This window comes from Acartia tonsa, chromosome 6 (genome assembly GCF_053477335.1).
Source record: "Acartia tonsa isolate MP-2025a chromosome 6, ASM5347733v1, whole genome shotgun sequence".
NCBI lineage: Eukaryota > Metazoa > Arthropoda > Copepoda > Calanoida > Acartiidae > Acartia > Acartia tonsa.
In genome coordinates, this window is record NC_137265.1 from 46,011,937 (window position 1) to 46,028,750 (window position 16,814).

The 16,814-nt window shown below is 32.1% G+C and overlaps 1 protein-coding gene across 1 annotated transcript in view; it reads left to right on the forward strand.

Annotated features, from left to right (window-relative positions):
- The window catches only part of LOC145322794 (gamma-aminobutyric acid receptor alpha-like), a 115,963-nt gene that overhangs the window by 62,772 nt on the left and 36,377 nt on the right, over positions 1 to 16,814 (forward strand). The window contains exons 4-9 of the mRNA XM_080165062.1: positions 2,142 to 2,209; positions 2,904 to 2,972; positions 6,429 to 6,544; positions 7,192 to 7,310; positions 10,491 to 10,532; positions 16,418 to 16,516. Of these exons, the coding sequence (XP_080021188.1) occupies positions 2,142 to 2,209; positions 2,904 to 2,972; positions 6,429 to 6,544; positions 7,192 to 7,310; positions 10,491 to 10,532; positions 16,418 to 16,516 (513 nt within the window). The remainder of the gene's footprint in view (positions 1 to 2,141; positions 2,210 to 2,903; positions 2,973 to 6,428; positions 6,545 to 7,191; positions 7,311 to 10,490; positions 10,533 to 16,417; positions 16,517 to 16,814) is intronic.

The window sequence follows — 16,814 nt, forward strand, 5'->3', positions numbered from 1 at the left end:
AGCAACATAAAATAACGATCTTATGATTTTGTATATTTTTGTATATAGTATAATGTATATAATAAGATGCTAGACAAAATTTTTAGCTATGGCTGAGAACCGGTTCTAATCCACCGGATATTAATCGGTTTCGAAGCGATACGGGAAAATCATAGTAAAACATAATTTGGAGGTAAAATAGTGTAGTGTTTATATTTGTAAATTAAAGTCATTGGGTGTTTTAAAGCTATTTTTTAGTTTGCAGCCGCTAGTAACATAGGAAAGTGATAGAAAAGCTGCAGTTTAAAAACATTAATGCTTAGGCCAAAACAGCATTCTGGCCAAATTGGTAGAAATATATTTATTTCCTTTCCATTAAACATTAGAATTATTTACAAATTATCCAATTTTAAAAGCGAAACGTTTTCTAAATGCAACGTTTGTCCGTCCGAATGGAACCTCTGATCCCTCTGATATTCCTGTAACAAAAAGAAATAATGTTATAAATATAACAATTCTTTAATCATGGTCAGAAAGTTTCTAAACTTTATTTTAACAAAACACAATTTATTTTGACGTGATTGAAAAAAGGCCATCTTGCTATTTACATGTTTAATCCTCCAACAGACATACACCCATTTGAGTGCATGACTTTTGTCCGGAAGAACTTACTGTGCACGGTAATGAGTTGCTCATTTTTTGGGGCCAAGGCATTCTCCTCTTTATGTCGCGCACCTGACAGTAAGAACCTTTTTTAATGTAATTACGCGGTATTGGGGCAAGATTCGAACCTATTACCTTCCCGAAAACGATTACGTGTAACATATTTCTTAGTCAAGGGATAAATGAATTCAAGAGTACCTGCACAAAAACATGAATGATAAAAGTGATTTGCCTGTATCAGGGATTTTAAAGGATAAGACAATAAACGATATTAGTTATTTATCGCATCGTATTATAAATAGTAAAAATTATAAGATTTGTTAGCCCCGAGTGATTGAAGAAAATTTGAAAGAAATCTTATCTCTTTTTATGTGGTTATTTTTAGAAAATTGTCTTAATAACGATGCGATACATGATTTTTCAGTATGACTGAGAACCTTGTTTTAACTTGCGGGTGTTAAGCTGTTTTGAAACCATACTAAAATGGCTGTACATTCCCTATAATAAGGAACAAAATTACCCCTTTTGTAGATTAGAATTAGTGGTTAAAAATTTGGAACCAATCAATTACAATTCAATAAATAAAGTAAAATTTTTAAGTCAACCAATGAGATATCATGCATATAAACTTTGGGTACCAATTTAGCCTTAAGTCCAATGTCCCTTCCCTCCCTGGCCAGCATTGAAAATTATACCATATGTGGTAAAAATAAACATCAATATATACAATTATCAATCAATCATTTCTGGCTGGTTTTATTATTAACAAAATTATTGTTAGTTTTGAATCTAAATCTGTATATTATATTAATTGTTAATCTATCTTTGATTTAGATGTTAACAAATCTCTAAAAAAAAAATTTTGACTTTCTAAAATGGCGCTTAGATCAATTATATTTTTTATTCATTTTTAGCTTTTATTCATTTTGCATTTATTCACAAAGTTCGAACACAGTAATAGTGTCTGACTGATTATGACGTAACAAAAAAAATTAGCCAATGAGAGGCCACTATAAATTTTACCATTGGTCAATAACGGCCTCTCATTGGCTAATTTTTTTTGTTACGTCATAATCAGTCAGACACTATTACTGTGTTCCAAAGTTCCTCTTGATCACTTAATCCCCCCCCCCACCCTTTATATTTGAAATAGATTGAAAATAAGAAGGGGGAGGGTATTTTTCCTATGCCTGAAGTGGGTTCTACCCCAGCGGGGCCTATATACCTGCGGTGTAATAACCCTGATGGGTTTCCTAGTAATCACTATGACCTAAACTAACCTAATAAACAAACAAACCAAAAACTACCCTACTCCCCCCGCCCCCCCCCCCCTTATTTTCAATTTATTTTAATATAAAGAGGACAATCATCGCTCAACAAGGTACCATGAGTGAAAGTGCTTAAAATCGAGAGAAATTAATTCATATTTTGGTTTAAAATCAAAAGGAAAAGAAAATTCACGAATTATAATTGAAGAAATATTACTATTTTGATTTTAGGACCTTCGATCCAGATAGAGGTTAATATGCAAGTGCGAAGTATGGGCCCTATTTCAGAAATGGATATGGTAATATTTATTCTCGTATTCATTCGAATCCGGTTATAGGAACCGGTTCTCATCCATACGAAAAAACTATGTCTAGCATCGTATTATATCCAGTTTTCTACGAATATAGAAATGTACAATCATAACATTAAAACCAGTTTTTTTAGCCCGTGCCTTCGGCATCTCGGGGCTAAAAAAACTATTTTTAATCTTATAATTGTACATTCTATATCCGCGGAAAACCGTTTATAATACGATGAAAGAAATAACTATTATTATAACAAGGAAAATTATGATACAAGTAGCGCAACAATTAAGGTAGCATTTTAGATCAAATAATTTTAAACAGTAATGATTTAACTTTAAAAAACTTAATTCAATAGATATAATTTTGTAAGATAATGACACTTAAATTTATAATTAAATGTCCTTTCAAAATTTATTTACATTATTTCAGAGCACAGTATGGATTATTATTTATATCTGTCTTGGGTAGACAAACTTTATTTACATTATTTCAGAGCACAGTATGGATTATTATTTATATCTGTCTTGGGTAGACAAACTTTATTTACATTATTTCAGAGCTACAGTATGGATTATTATTTATATCTGTCTTGGGTAGACAAACTTTATTTACATTATTTCAGAGCTACAGTATGGATTATTATTTATATCTGTCTTGGGTAGACAAACTTTATTTACATTATTTCAGAGCTACAGTATGGATTGTTATTTCCGCCAGTCTTGGGTGGACAAAAGGCTGAAATTTACCGGATATCAAGTAAGTTAAGATTGTTCTAATCTATTGTTAAATCGAAGAGAGAGGGGACAATGGTCTGTTTATTACACTAGTCCCCAATGTTTTACACTATCGTTTCATTATTCGTTGGCTTGCCAACTTTGGGGGCTTTTATTGTTTTTTTAAATTTATTGTTCAGACGTTTCCACCATTAATTTCAATCTACATATGGGGTAATATTGTGTCATCATTGGGGATGTGCATTAATTTATCAGCCATCTCATGTTTAAATTGTATCATATCTGCTTGTTGTCGGGGACATTGGAGTGAATACTAACTAAACCGGTTTACAAACTTTGGGGACTTTTGATTGGTTTGTATAAACAAGCTGTGTTCAAACTTTTCCACCTACATATTTTCAACTATAAGCGATTGATTTATTTCACTGAATAAATTTAAATCAATGTATTTAAAACAGCTTGAAACACCTTTTTCTGAAGCATAGCCTCTGTAAAATTCAGGTTGTCTGTAAGTCGTACGACTTGTATGTGGTAGTTAATTGGTAAAGAAGTATTAGACCTTTACTTGCAGTAATAGTTATTTCTTTCATCGTATTATAAACTGCTTTCCGTGGATATAGAATGTACCATTATAGGATTTTAACAAGTTTTTTAGCCCCGAGGTGCCAAAAGCACGGGCTAAAAAAACTGGTTTTAATCTTATGATTGTACATTTCTATATTCGTAGAAAGCTGGATATAATACGATGCTAGACATAGTTTTTTCGTATGGATGAGAATCGGATTCGAATGAATACGAGAAAAGAAAATTATTTCATTTATTTGTAAAAGGAGATATTTGAGTTTGGTACTAAATTGTTCAACAATATTATTTAGAATGTTCTTGTTGCGCTACTTCTTTGGATAATTGAACACCCATATATGTTATAGTTATAAATGTGTATCAAAAATAGATTCAAAGAAAATACTACATTGTTTATGTTACATAATAAACAAGGATGACAACATCCATAGCGTTAAAAACATCAATTGACAAATCAGTTGTAAAAAAAAGAAACAAATACTTAAGAGGAATGATAAAAAATCACGAAACCTTCGTAAATTTTTTATATACATCTTTTGTTTCTTGACCAACAGATAGACATAAAAAGTTAGTTGTATACTGGACATTCTGGTAATGATTATAGAAGTGCTACGCTTTCTAAATCGTACCTACCTACTACAGGAATCACCATGCAAAGTATGAAATTGATAGGAGAATTCTAACATGCCTAAATTAACCAAAAAGGCTATCTGACTCGGATGTACGGACGGACCGACCCTAATTATAGAAAAGCTTCACTTCTAAAAATAAGAACATAATTAATAATTAATAAGACGTATAGACAAGGATTAATAGGTAAGAAGATAATGTCCAGGGAGGGAGGGGACATAGGGCTGTAAATTATACTGACCCCCGAAGTTTATAAACACATTCATTTGTTGCTTTTTAACTTTGGGGTCTATATTTATTTAAGATTGTTTTGTACAAACGAAATGAAGTACATATCCCTTTAGATACCTGCACAATATTAAACCTTTTTTATTCTAGTTATAGAAGAGAATCTAATCCACAATTCTTATGTTTGGTTATGTAAGCGAGATTTTCTCAACTTCTATTGAAGATAGACGTAGTTATTAATTTATGTTTCTTTAACCAAATTTTTAACCAATAAGCATCATCATTTATCTGTCAGTTATTATGATGAAATGATATTTTCCTGGCTTATCTTACAAATAGAAGTCCTGTTTTTGTGGTAATTCCCCTGGCCAGTTTAGTCTGTTCGTCTGTTTGATTAGTTCATGGTTTATTTTTTTAAGCTTCGCTACTTTTGTTGCTGTCATCTTTTTTCAGTCTTTTACAATTAATACTTGTAGACAATACAATAATATATTATTCATCAATTTTTCTCTACTAAGCTTTTTTTATCAGGGAAGAAGGGGACTAAAAATTTCACTGGTAATCAAAGTTTTATAACTTTGTTATCTTATTCGTTGGCTTTAAAACTTTTGTTACTTTTATCAAATTTTGATTGGCTTGTTTAAAACTGGTAGTGTCCAAACTTTATAACTAACTAGCGGCTACGCCCCCTAGTGGCCTCTAGGGGCACTTGAGGAGGGGAGAGTCGAATTTGATAACCCAATTTATTATTTTAGATTTTCAAACAAAAATTTTTTTAGGGGGGAATTTTTTTCTAGGGGCGATTTCTCTTGGGAGGTTGGTGGTACCCTCCCCCAAAATAGTTATAAACCTTCCCGGGACCTATGAGAAGCTACCCTATTAAGGAGAACTCGTCGGTTCAACGGTTAGCGAGATCATTCAGTACAAACACACAGACAAACAGAAATCCTGTTACTTTAGTATAAGGATAACTTTAAGTTTCAGAGGGGATAGTTTTGTTAATAACCATTGGGATATATCAATATATCGTCCATTGTCTTATTCCTTTAATTCACTGTTTTAATACAGACTTGGCACGTAAATGATAGTTAGCTGTTAGTATAGCGAAGCTACTTATAACTTAGTCCCTTACACTTAATGTTGCTTGGGTTAAACATTGAATTGTGTACACAATAATAGTTTTCTGTACTTTTTCTATTCTCTAGGGGCACTTAAAAGAAGGGCAGGAGGGGGGAGGGTATGCTAACCTTCCGATTTCTATTTTAGTTTAAAAATAAAAAGAAAAAATAGGCAAAAATTGTATAACTTCCATTGACCTCTAAGAAGCTTCACTGTAAAGGAGAACCATACAGGTTGAGCGGTTAATTATATCTTTCACTACAGACATACACACACACACACACACGGACATATTGTTACTTTTGAAGATGATTAAAGTCCCTCCGCAGATTATGACGTCATACGATAGAATAGCTAATGATAGGCCAGCATAAACTTTACCATCGGTCAAATACAGTGTATACTGGACTCTCATTGGCTGTTCTATCGTATGACGTCATAATCTGTGGAGGGACTTTAATCATCTTCAAAAGTAACAATATCTTCGTTACTTTTATATGAGAATAATCTTTAGTTCATTTTTGTACCTACGTTACTTTGTCATGGTGTAATATGCGAAGCAACTCTTTAATTTAAGATGCGATATCCCAAAGTATCTACCTTGTCCATATAGTTACATACATTTATATATTCAAATTTAATATTATGTCATTTAATACCTATATTTGAGACAACTTTTACTTCATAAAAACTGCCAATTTTAGACAATTAGGTGTGAATCAAACATCTTTTTTTAGATTAATCATATCATATACATAGTCAATAACGTCAAAAAATACAAATTACCAATGAAAGGCCAGTATACATTTTACCATTTGTCAATTTATAATGAATACTGGCTTATCATTAGCCATTTGTTTTCTATGACGTCATTTTTATCAGACACTATAAGCTGCTTAACCTTAACTTTTTAATTTAGGATGCATTGGCGCTGTCTATAGAGATGTTGAGTAGAATCTGGAAGCCAGACACCTTTATGTACAATGGCATGAAATCCTATCTACACACTATTACTACGCCTAATAGATTTGTAAGGTAAAATCAATAGATTAATTACCCTAGATGGCCAATCAGATACAATTATCCGTAAAAGGAATTTCTCGCAAGAAAAGATTTTTGTTTAAATGATTTATTTAATCAAACAAAATTTAGCATTGGTGCAATGGAATGAGTTATTTAATCAAACAAAATTTAGCATAAATGAATATTTAAATCCCAAGGTAATGAAAATTATATTTGTCATTTAATTCAAAATAAAAAAAATTTCCCACGCCTCAAAAATATTAATTAAATGAAAATCATATGTATAATTTAATTTACAATGTTTAAAAAAAAATCTATGAAGCTAAATAAATAGATATTTAATCAAAAAAAAACGTTTTTTGCAATGGAATGTATAGTTAAATATGAAATAAATTAAATAAAACAATTTTGTGGTCAGATTGTCCATGCGCTGGGTTCCAAATATTCATTAGCTTAAAACTTTGGGGACTTTTGCTTGTGTTTAAACTTTTCATAAAATAAAATTAGTCCATAGAAAAGGTTATAATTATGTTTTGTCTTTCTTGGAGATGTACACTAATTTATCGTCAATTGTCTTATCCTTGAAATGCAATAGGTTCCTATTTCAAACTTTGGGGACTTTTATCCCTTAAAAGGCATTGTATTACCTTACTTTTTAGGCTGTTTCCAGACGGACGTGTTCTGTACTCTCAAAGGTTGACAATCAAATCAACGTGTATCATGAATTTGGAGGATTTTCCTATGGATAAACAACATTGCCCTCTCAGGATTGGCAGCTGTAAGTTTTTTTTACATTTTTAGTTTAATTTTAAACCAATCTTATAATTTCACCGAAAAGAAGGATAATAGAATCCATTAGTAGCACAAGTAAATTTTTAAAAATTGAAAAATATTAACGAAACTTAAGTTATAGAATAGAATAAGTTTCATTAATATAAATTTTAATCTTGAAATTTATGTTTCAGCCAGTTTTATTTAGAAATTAAATATCCTTCACAACAGACAAACAAAAACAGTGAATTATAGAGTAGTTACTTAATGATCATAGGAACCTTTACTAAAATATTCAGTCATCTATCTTTAGAAGTAGCTGAGTAATATGTTTTCCTGTAAAATATGACATTAACGATAGACTGACAGATAAGATTTTAGAATAAAGGCTAAATATTTTTCAGACACAGTCATGAAAAGTGTACATTTTGATACCCCCCCCCCCCCCCCTCAATAAAAATCGAATGGGCTTTAGGGGGGTGTTACAGACAACAAGAGTGGTATCAGTTTATATTCAAACAAGCGTCCTTTGGTTAGTAAATTGACGAGTGAATTGTGCATATTTTTATATGAAGTATGGGGGTGTACGTACCACCCCCTCAGCCATCTTAAATTTACCAGAGTAATATAATACCCTTTTGATTGATTGATTAGCCATAGTTTCTTAGGGTTTGGACCTAAGTAGTCATGGAGTAGGCTAAGACTCTTTTGTATAGCCACTAGGGCTATCAAGCTCCACGTTCAAGCACATTATGACTTGACCCGCTATCTCAATAGAGAGCTACTCATTATTACCTCACCATTGCCGAGTATGGCAGGTGTCCCAAATTATGTCACCGTAATGAATGACGCTCACCACAGAGGAGCTTGGGATAAGGGTAGTACTGATATTATGTACGTGACTATTGAGTATCCAAACTTACTCAATAATCCCCTTCTTACACAACCAGGGGAAGTTGTGTAAATGTATTCAACTGAGAAAATTGAGTTGCCACATGGGGACTAGAACTCGAACTCTCATCACCGTAGGTCAGTGCAATACCACTGAGCTACGACGCCCCTTAATACCCTCCTTCTGCACGCTTCTAAATATGTGTTAAAAATATCAGATATCTGAAATGAAATATATTTTTGTTTGCTATCCATTTATTTTTTGTTTGATTTACCATTACAAATATTATACTTGCATAATCATTTACTTTTAACAGCGTAGCTGCTCTACATAAAGTATACTAGCAGTTTCGCCCCTAGACTCTAGGGGATTTGCCCAAAGAGCTAGGTAAAAAAATTAAGTAACTCCACACAACTCCTAAAAAAATGAGGGGGATTTTTTGTTTTTTTGGGGGGGTTGGGGATGTCCCACCCCCCATGAAAATAGCTTAAAACCAACACAGGACCAGTATAGATATTCCCTGAAGAGTAAAATCCAATCGGTTCAGTGGTTACCGAGAACTTAAGGGACGGACGGACAGACATCTAGCTACTTTGTATTACAGATATGCTGTTGGGTTTTGGATAAATTGGATATTTTTAATCATAATTATTTTAATGGGTATAATTTGCATGAAAAATTTAAATTCAACTGTGTGAGTTGATATACTTTTTAAAAACTTTTATACTTTTTTCCCACCTAAATTTCTTTAATTTTTAACAAAAATGATTATTTAGATAAGATATTACATTTAGCCAACAAGAACTCAATATAATTATGTAAAATTATTTTGATTTTCGTTTTTTCAGTCACTTATGAAAAAAATGTTTTCGATTTAATTTACTTGTTGGATATACTCTACTTTAAGTTTTAATTAAAAAGGACCAGAAAACAAAGGATTATATATAAAGGCGTTAAAGAGGCAAAAAACGACTTTGACTGTGCTATAGTTGGAAAATCTTTATTAAGAAAGAAAACCCCAGATTGATTTTTATACATCTAGATATGTTTCATTATAAGAAGTAAAGCAGATTATAGCAATGTTTTTCTTCAATGAGGAATGGGGGGTGGTGATCAAAAAAGCTACTTATCTCCCAAGGATATGCGCCTATTTCAAATGATTGTTTACACTTTGTCTGCGTATTTTGAAACTTATGGTCAATGTCCAATATCTTTACAGTAGACCACCAGATAAATTTCATAAAGTTTTTTTTCAAATGTTGATAAGACTTTTCTTTTAGAAATCACTACTTGTATACCTTTCCATCTTTCTGAATTATTTTGGTTGCAATGTTTTTATATAATAAGTAATTGCCTGTCTGAAGTCCCTTCTACAAAACGATTCTGCGCACCAAGATATAAAGAACGCTAATTACATAGATAAAACAAACAAACATTCATGTGCGTGCGAAATAGGGCAAGAACCCAACCCCACCTAAAGATTTATAACGTTTGAGGACAGCCTTCCTCCTCCCCCACCCCCCCCCCCCCCACCCTTGCAAAAATTACATAAAATATATCACTTCATTCCTTTATTTCTTTACTTTTTAACAGTCAACTGTTCTTTGAAATATTAATGATGATGATTTAATTCTCATGGACTCAATTGTCCTTGTTTTAATTAACCAGGGGTGGGACATTGTTGGTCCAATTGATATAATATGGGATACTGCCACCCTATTTCCATATGAAAGTGATGTTTTCAAATATTTCAATGTTTTTACAATTATAATTCCTCTTGGATTGTTTACAACTTATAGTTTACCAGACTGATATTCAATACTAACGACTGCGCCCCAAGCTACTAGAGGAATAATAAATATTTAATTTACTTTTAAAAAACTTGTCTAATCGCGTAAATGGTGAAATGGCCACTTGCCTTCTGGAAGGTGTCGGGTTCGAACTTTGAACTCACTGTGGCATTCTTTAGAGACATTAAAAAAATTCCTGCTGCTACATAATACTAATTGTTAGAGTATAGAAATGCCTTGGCCCGTAAACTAGCGCAACCTATTCCCTATACCATGCATCGTTAGGACTTACAGGCAAAGGTCATGCAAGATAAAGGGGTTGTTCGATGATACCTTACATATTATATAATACAGAAAAGGCGACATTGTAGATCATAAGTTCCAGTTAATAAACAAAAGATATAACGACAATAATCTTGATATGTGAAGTATGACAGGGTCTAGAAAGACTCGAGTCTTACACCTCAACGGCAGAGAACACACTAATTTATCTACTTATTTTTAGTTGGATATACTTCTGAAGATGTTGCTTACAAATGGATGAAAGGTTCACTTTTTTATTAGAAGAACTGAAGCTACTCTATAATTAAATATGCTAATAAATCCGTTTGTCCGTTAAGCCATTGAGTAGACGTTATTTTCCCGGCTTCTATTTAGGATAGACTGATGATTTTTTTTAAAGACACAACTTACCATAGGGCATCTATTTCGTCCATCGGTCTGTAGGTCATGCTTAAAAAGACGGTTGTATACAATTTACTTTTAGGGTTTCGTGATTTTATCATGTCCTTTCTATTTCTTTTCCTGTATCTTTTATTTAAAAGAGTGCAGAAGGGGAGCGTATCCCATAAAAATGTTGAATAATTTTTTTTTAAATTCAGAGTAGCTTCCCACAAAAAATGTAATCTTTAAAATTATTGGTTGAAAAATAAAGTTTTGCAGTATATTCTGTGAAATTTTGAGTTATAGTGCATATGTCATTTCTTGCAACTTTTTTTCTTCATGGAATAAGAAAAAAACTCCATCAAAGATCCCGCTTCCCTTAAATTTATAAATTACAATTATATAAATCATATAAAAATTTATGCAGTTTCCATTGAGTCAAGCAAAAAATAATTTCCTCCCCACTCTCCCTGGCGTCCCTTTTCCTTCTTTGAAATCAAGAAAAAACAGATGGAGCATAATTTTCTAATGTTTATCGTTACCTTAGGCTAGGTTAGGAAGGTTATATTGGTTGTAGTGTAGCCCCAATGGGCTAGATCCCAGCAGGGATTAAAAGAAAAAAAATGAACTCGCCACCCTTATTTTTAATTTATTTCAAAAAAAAGGGTGGGGGTTTCAGTGCTCCCAAGGCATTAAGGAAAAGAACCAAATTAAATTTTCAACAGCTATAAAAGCCTTGACCTGATCACATTCTAAAAGCAATGGTTTTAAAATTATATTTTTATTAATATTTATGGACTTTTGAAATATGTCTAATTCTTCGCAAATCTGAAATAAATACTAGTTTTGTGAAACACCCTTCAAATCATATGTAGAAATAAGCTTTTCCAATTAGATAGGCTAAAAGTGTTTAATTTGCAATTTTATGTAAAATTATTAACTCTAGTTTTAACTTATTTTATCTTTTTCTTGGCATGTAACTGTGAATTTCAACTGTTAATAATAAAAGCTTAAATCAAACCTTTAAGGTTTACCCAGGGAAAAGGGAGTGTGATTCTGACAAACAATTATTTCCCCACAACCCCCTTTTTCTCTCCTTCTTACCCACCCCTCTTTAGTTACATAAAAAAACAAGTTATACTCCAACTTTACCCCAAGAAAATATTAAATTTCGCTGCAATTTCTATTGGAATTAATTTGCCAAATTGTAGCCCCTGGGTTTACCTAAATTTTACATGCTATAAAGTCAGTAGGCCAACGTCTAAAATCACATTTAAAATTATGTTTATTTGTACTAATATATAGAAATTATTTTGTGTTGCATTATTTTTTTTCAGGCAAAGCAAAAGGTAAAACTGAAATTGATGTGATATGTTTATTACAGTACTGAATATTAAACCCAAGATCGGTCACTCTAAAGTTTAAGATTTTTTACATATTTTTATATCAAAAATTCGGGTATTGTCTCTTTCGTGGCAAAGCCCCTTAAGGGGCGATTCGTCGTATTTTGAAAATGGCTTTTGATAGGTTATTTTAGGTTAAGTTAGATTATATTGGGATAGGTGATTGTCCCGCAGAGTTAGAGCCCCCCGCAGTGGCTAGAAATAGAAGAAAAGCTACTGTGAAAATACAAAGAAACGCCCCTTAATGGGCGTTGCCACGAAAGGAACTATACCCAAAAAATTCAAATAAGAATGCAATATTATTTGTATTTTAAAGGACATAATTTATATAAGGGATTTAAGAGGTAAGACAATGGACAATAAATTGTTGTACTTTTAAAATAATGATAAAAAAACTTACCCCTTCATTGACTGAAAAGTAGTTTAATAAAAGATTTGATAAAAGTTTTAAGCTATCAATGAGTGAGCGTGTATATTAAACTTTTGGTACCAGTATAATTTACAGTCCGATGTCCTATCTCTTCCTCCCTGCATATAAAAATCTTAAACTTAGAGTTACCCTTTGATAGAAATGTCAAGTTTTAAAGACAACTTTAGATTAAAGAATTGTCTCTATTGTCTTGTTAATCTTATATTTTTATATTCTGCATATGGTAACTAAAATAGTGTCTTGTGGGCAAAGCTACTCCTCAGCTTACTTTGTTTCAAATTGTTTAGTATGGCGTTTAAACCGATTAATATCCGATAGAAAACCTGTTCTCAGCCATACGAATAAATCATATATAGCTACGTATTGCCAACAATTTTCTATCAATATTAAAATAAAAAAGATAAAAATGATACCAGTTTTGTTAGACTGGGGACTAGCAAAACTGACTTTAATTTTAAAATTTTTTCCTTAAATATCTGCTGAAAGCTGTCTATAATACGATTCGATAATTACCTATTATCTACCACTAAGTTTTCTGCCAATTAAAAGTGTAGTATAATTGTAAAATGAGATACATGAAATATATTGTTGTCATTATAAGGAATATATTTAGTTGATGGAAATTTAGAATTATATTTTTTGAATTCAATATTATGTGTTAGAGTGCCTCAAAATTAACTTTTTCAGAAATTTTTTTATTAAATTAGAAAAAAAATTTGAAAAAAAAGTCTGAAAATTTTGTGTTATTTTCAGGGCTTCAAGCATCTTCTCTGAAGCTAGGTTATAGAGCTATAAATAGAATAGGAGTAAAAATATTTCTTGATAAATATGGTCCTGCGACAAACGCAGGAGTCCCAAACGTCGGAGTGGACAAACGCAGGAGTGGATACTTAACCTAAACTAACCTATTTTAAACCATTTTTTAGTTTTTTTAAATGCCTAGCCCCTGTGGGGGGCTTATTTGTATATTCATTATTTAACCTAACCTAACCTGTATAGAAATACCTAATTAAATTGATATTTTAACACTCCTGCGTTTGTCCACTCCGACGTTTGGGACTCCTGCGTTTGTCCTGGAACCATAAATATTACTTTCCTGTATCAAAAATAAGATAGTTGTCATTGGGGATGCCTTTTTCTTGCAACTAGTGGTGTAACTCTTTTAAATAAATTTGAAGGAAATCGGGGTTGAGATGAAGTATTGATGTGTAAACAAGAATGACAACTTCCATCCAACAAAGTAATTTAAAGAGCCGATATTTTAAATCAAGAATAAGTTTTTTAGAAAAATCATGAAATTTATAGTAGGAGGAGAAAGTCACTAAAAAATCAGCCACGTGACGTCATAAAAACCATCTCTTTTTAGGGGTTTTCTTACCCACTTCTTCTTTCATCACCCTTATTTTTATGACGTCACGTGGCCGATTTTTGAGTGACTTTCTCCTCTTATTTATATGATTTGCAATTTATATTTTTGTAGCGTAACTGACAGACCGACGGACCACGTAAATCTTATACTGAATGCTCATAGGTATTGGGAATCTTCCCAAAAAAATCAGCTTATTATTCTGAAAAGCAGCTGAGCAAATCATTCCCCCCCCCCCCCTCCTAGTGTTACAGACTGACGGACAGACCGACATAAAAAGTGAATTAAAAAGTAGCATCGATACTAAAAATAAATTCGTGATAAAAAAATTGTATATGGTATTATCTGTCCTTAACTAGACTTGGAGTATATAGGTTGATAAAAAGTTTATATTAATCCTCTACATTTTAGATCAGAAGTTTAGAATTAAGGATTGTATTCTGTACCTCAATCATTCAGTTAACTTTGTATAATGTATTTACCCCTGTATTTTAGGAAGACTTAGTTTTGTCCTTCTTTATACATCTCTACTTCAGATTTTATATAATTTAAGAAAAACAAGGATGAAAACATCCATAAAAGCGAAGCTCTGAAACGGTAGGATAAACAAACATTAAAACTAGTAAATTGTCAGAACTGAATAATCAAAATATGAATGATAACAGTCGAAACAAAATTGTAAGTAAATTTTCTTAAAAACTGTTTCGCTTATAACATTGAACTTAATTGTCGTAGGAATCAGTATTCCAAAAATCAGATCAATCGGATTATTATATCACATAAAAATTAGTTGTTAAAAAAAGGTAAAAATTATCATGTTTAAAATGGACGTAGGGACATTCTGATAACGATTATTGCTACGCTTTCTAAATCGTACCCAACAACTACTGGAATCACCATGTAAAGTTTGAAATCGATAGGACAATTCTAACATGCCTAAATTAACGAAAAAAGCTATCCGTACCAGACGTATGGACCGACCCTATTTATGGAAAAGCTTCGCTTTTAAAAACACCCTTTTTCTCTCTAAAATTGCAATTTTTAATATTTAAAATAAAAGTTTAAGACTAAAATATTATTCAGATAACATATCCCCCCCCTGACATCTGTGTTAAGAAGGACAAACATACAAAATAAATATGTATTGCATATTAGTAGAAAGACCAATTTGTGTCAAAGTGTGTCAAAAATGATCCATATGACGTCATAAAAATGAGGGAGATGAGAGGAGAAGTGGGAAAGAAAACGCCTAAAAAAGAGATGGATAATCCCTTATTTTTATTACGTCACATGAATCATTTTTGTCACAATTTGGTCTTTGTCGAAAGTATACCAAGTTAATTATAATGTTCATGTCAAATTATACCTCTTCATTTAATTCTTTTTTTGCGGTTTCCCTCAAAGGGTTTATCGAGCAAAGAATATCCCTCTCATGTTGAAAGGGGGGGGGGGGGATTTACTATGTGGTACTATTCTATCTTATATTTTGATTTTATTGGGAACAGGGTAGTCCCACAGATTTGGGCAACCTGGCAAGGATTAGGCATAAGAAAAAAACCAGGGAGTAAGGGAGGGGACAATGGATCGAATATTCAATTTTTAGGAGTCTCAGACTTTGAGTACTGGCCTAAAGGGAATGTGCAAGAATTTAGCAGTTTCTGACTGACTTTGGGTACTAGCGCACAAAATGTCGCTAACTCGTTTGTTAGTTTTGAATATTGCAGACAAGTATCAATAAACTTAATTTGTTATGATATGGCTGGTTTTAACAATTTTTTTTCTCTCCAGAAAATATCAATTCATAGATAAAAACTTTATTGTGATATTTGTTTAATAAACAATCTAAGAATCCAATTAAATTTTGGGTTACGGGGCTATTTGTTGAATGGGTTCCAGGAAGATTTTTCTAGTTATTAATTACAGAATGGTTACGTCAGTCTGATGTGCTGGTATCATAATTTTCAAATGAATGCTTTTTTCTTGGAACTTTCTTCTGATTTATAGTTTTTTGTATTGTATTAACTCTTCCTTTACAATTTCCTCCATTTTCTGGATTAATCTGGATTTCAAGGTCTTTGAGCAAATACTCTTAAATTGAATTAAATGCTCATTGTCCCCTTCCTTACTCCCTGAGAAAAAACACTAACCCCCCCCCCCCTTTCCTTATTTTAATCTATTTCAAAAAGAAGGGTTATGTTCTGTGCTCACAATGGCACTTTGAAGGAAAACGTTTTTGTTTCTGTACTTTGCCAAAATGTTTTCTTGAGGGCCTTAGGAAAACCTCTCCAAAAACTTTTTTTCACTAAAATTTACCCAAAATTTAAAATTGACTTAAAAGTTAAAAGCAATTTTTTTCTAAATAACATAAAAAATAAAGAGCATCAAAAATATTGTTTAGCCTTTGAAACAAAATTTTGGCCAGTACAAAAAAAAGAAGGAATAATAAAGAGGTCTACTATCTATATTTAATTGTTCATGTACTTAAATAGTTAAAATCAATCACATAAACAACTGTAATGCCAACTATATATAAAAGATATATTGAAATAAAATAATATTATCTTTATTAGGTCAGGGTGATGGAGTTAATATAGCCTCAGATATGAAACTGTCACAATTTGATTTAATCTCAACGCCAACTGGTACTGAAACTACCGTCCGAAACAAAGGTAAAGAACAGGGCTCAGCAACCGCGCGTCAGCCGCGACTGAGCCTCAAATTTAAATCCGTTTTGATGCTTTGAAATTTGTTTGAAAAGATGGAATGCAATATTTGGGCTAGGTTTAGCCTTCCAGCTGATTTTTAGAATTGTAAAAGGTTGATTACCCTTAGGCTTACAGGCGGCTGACGCGCGGCTGCAAAGCTCTGGTTAACAAAATCAAGAACTAAGCTTCCTTATTTAATTTACTTTCTGTATAATTATTAGTGCATGGTGTCTCGGCCTGCAAACGGCGTCATGAAAAAAAA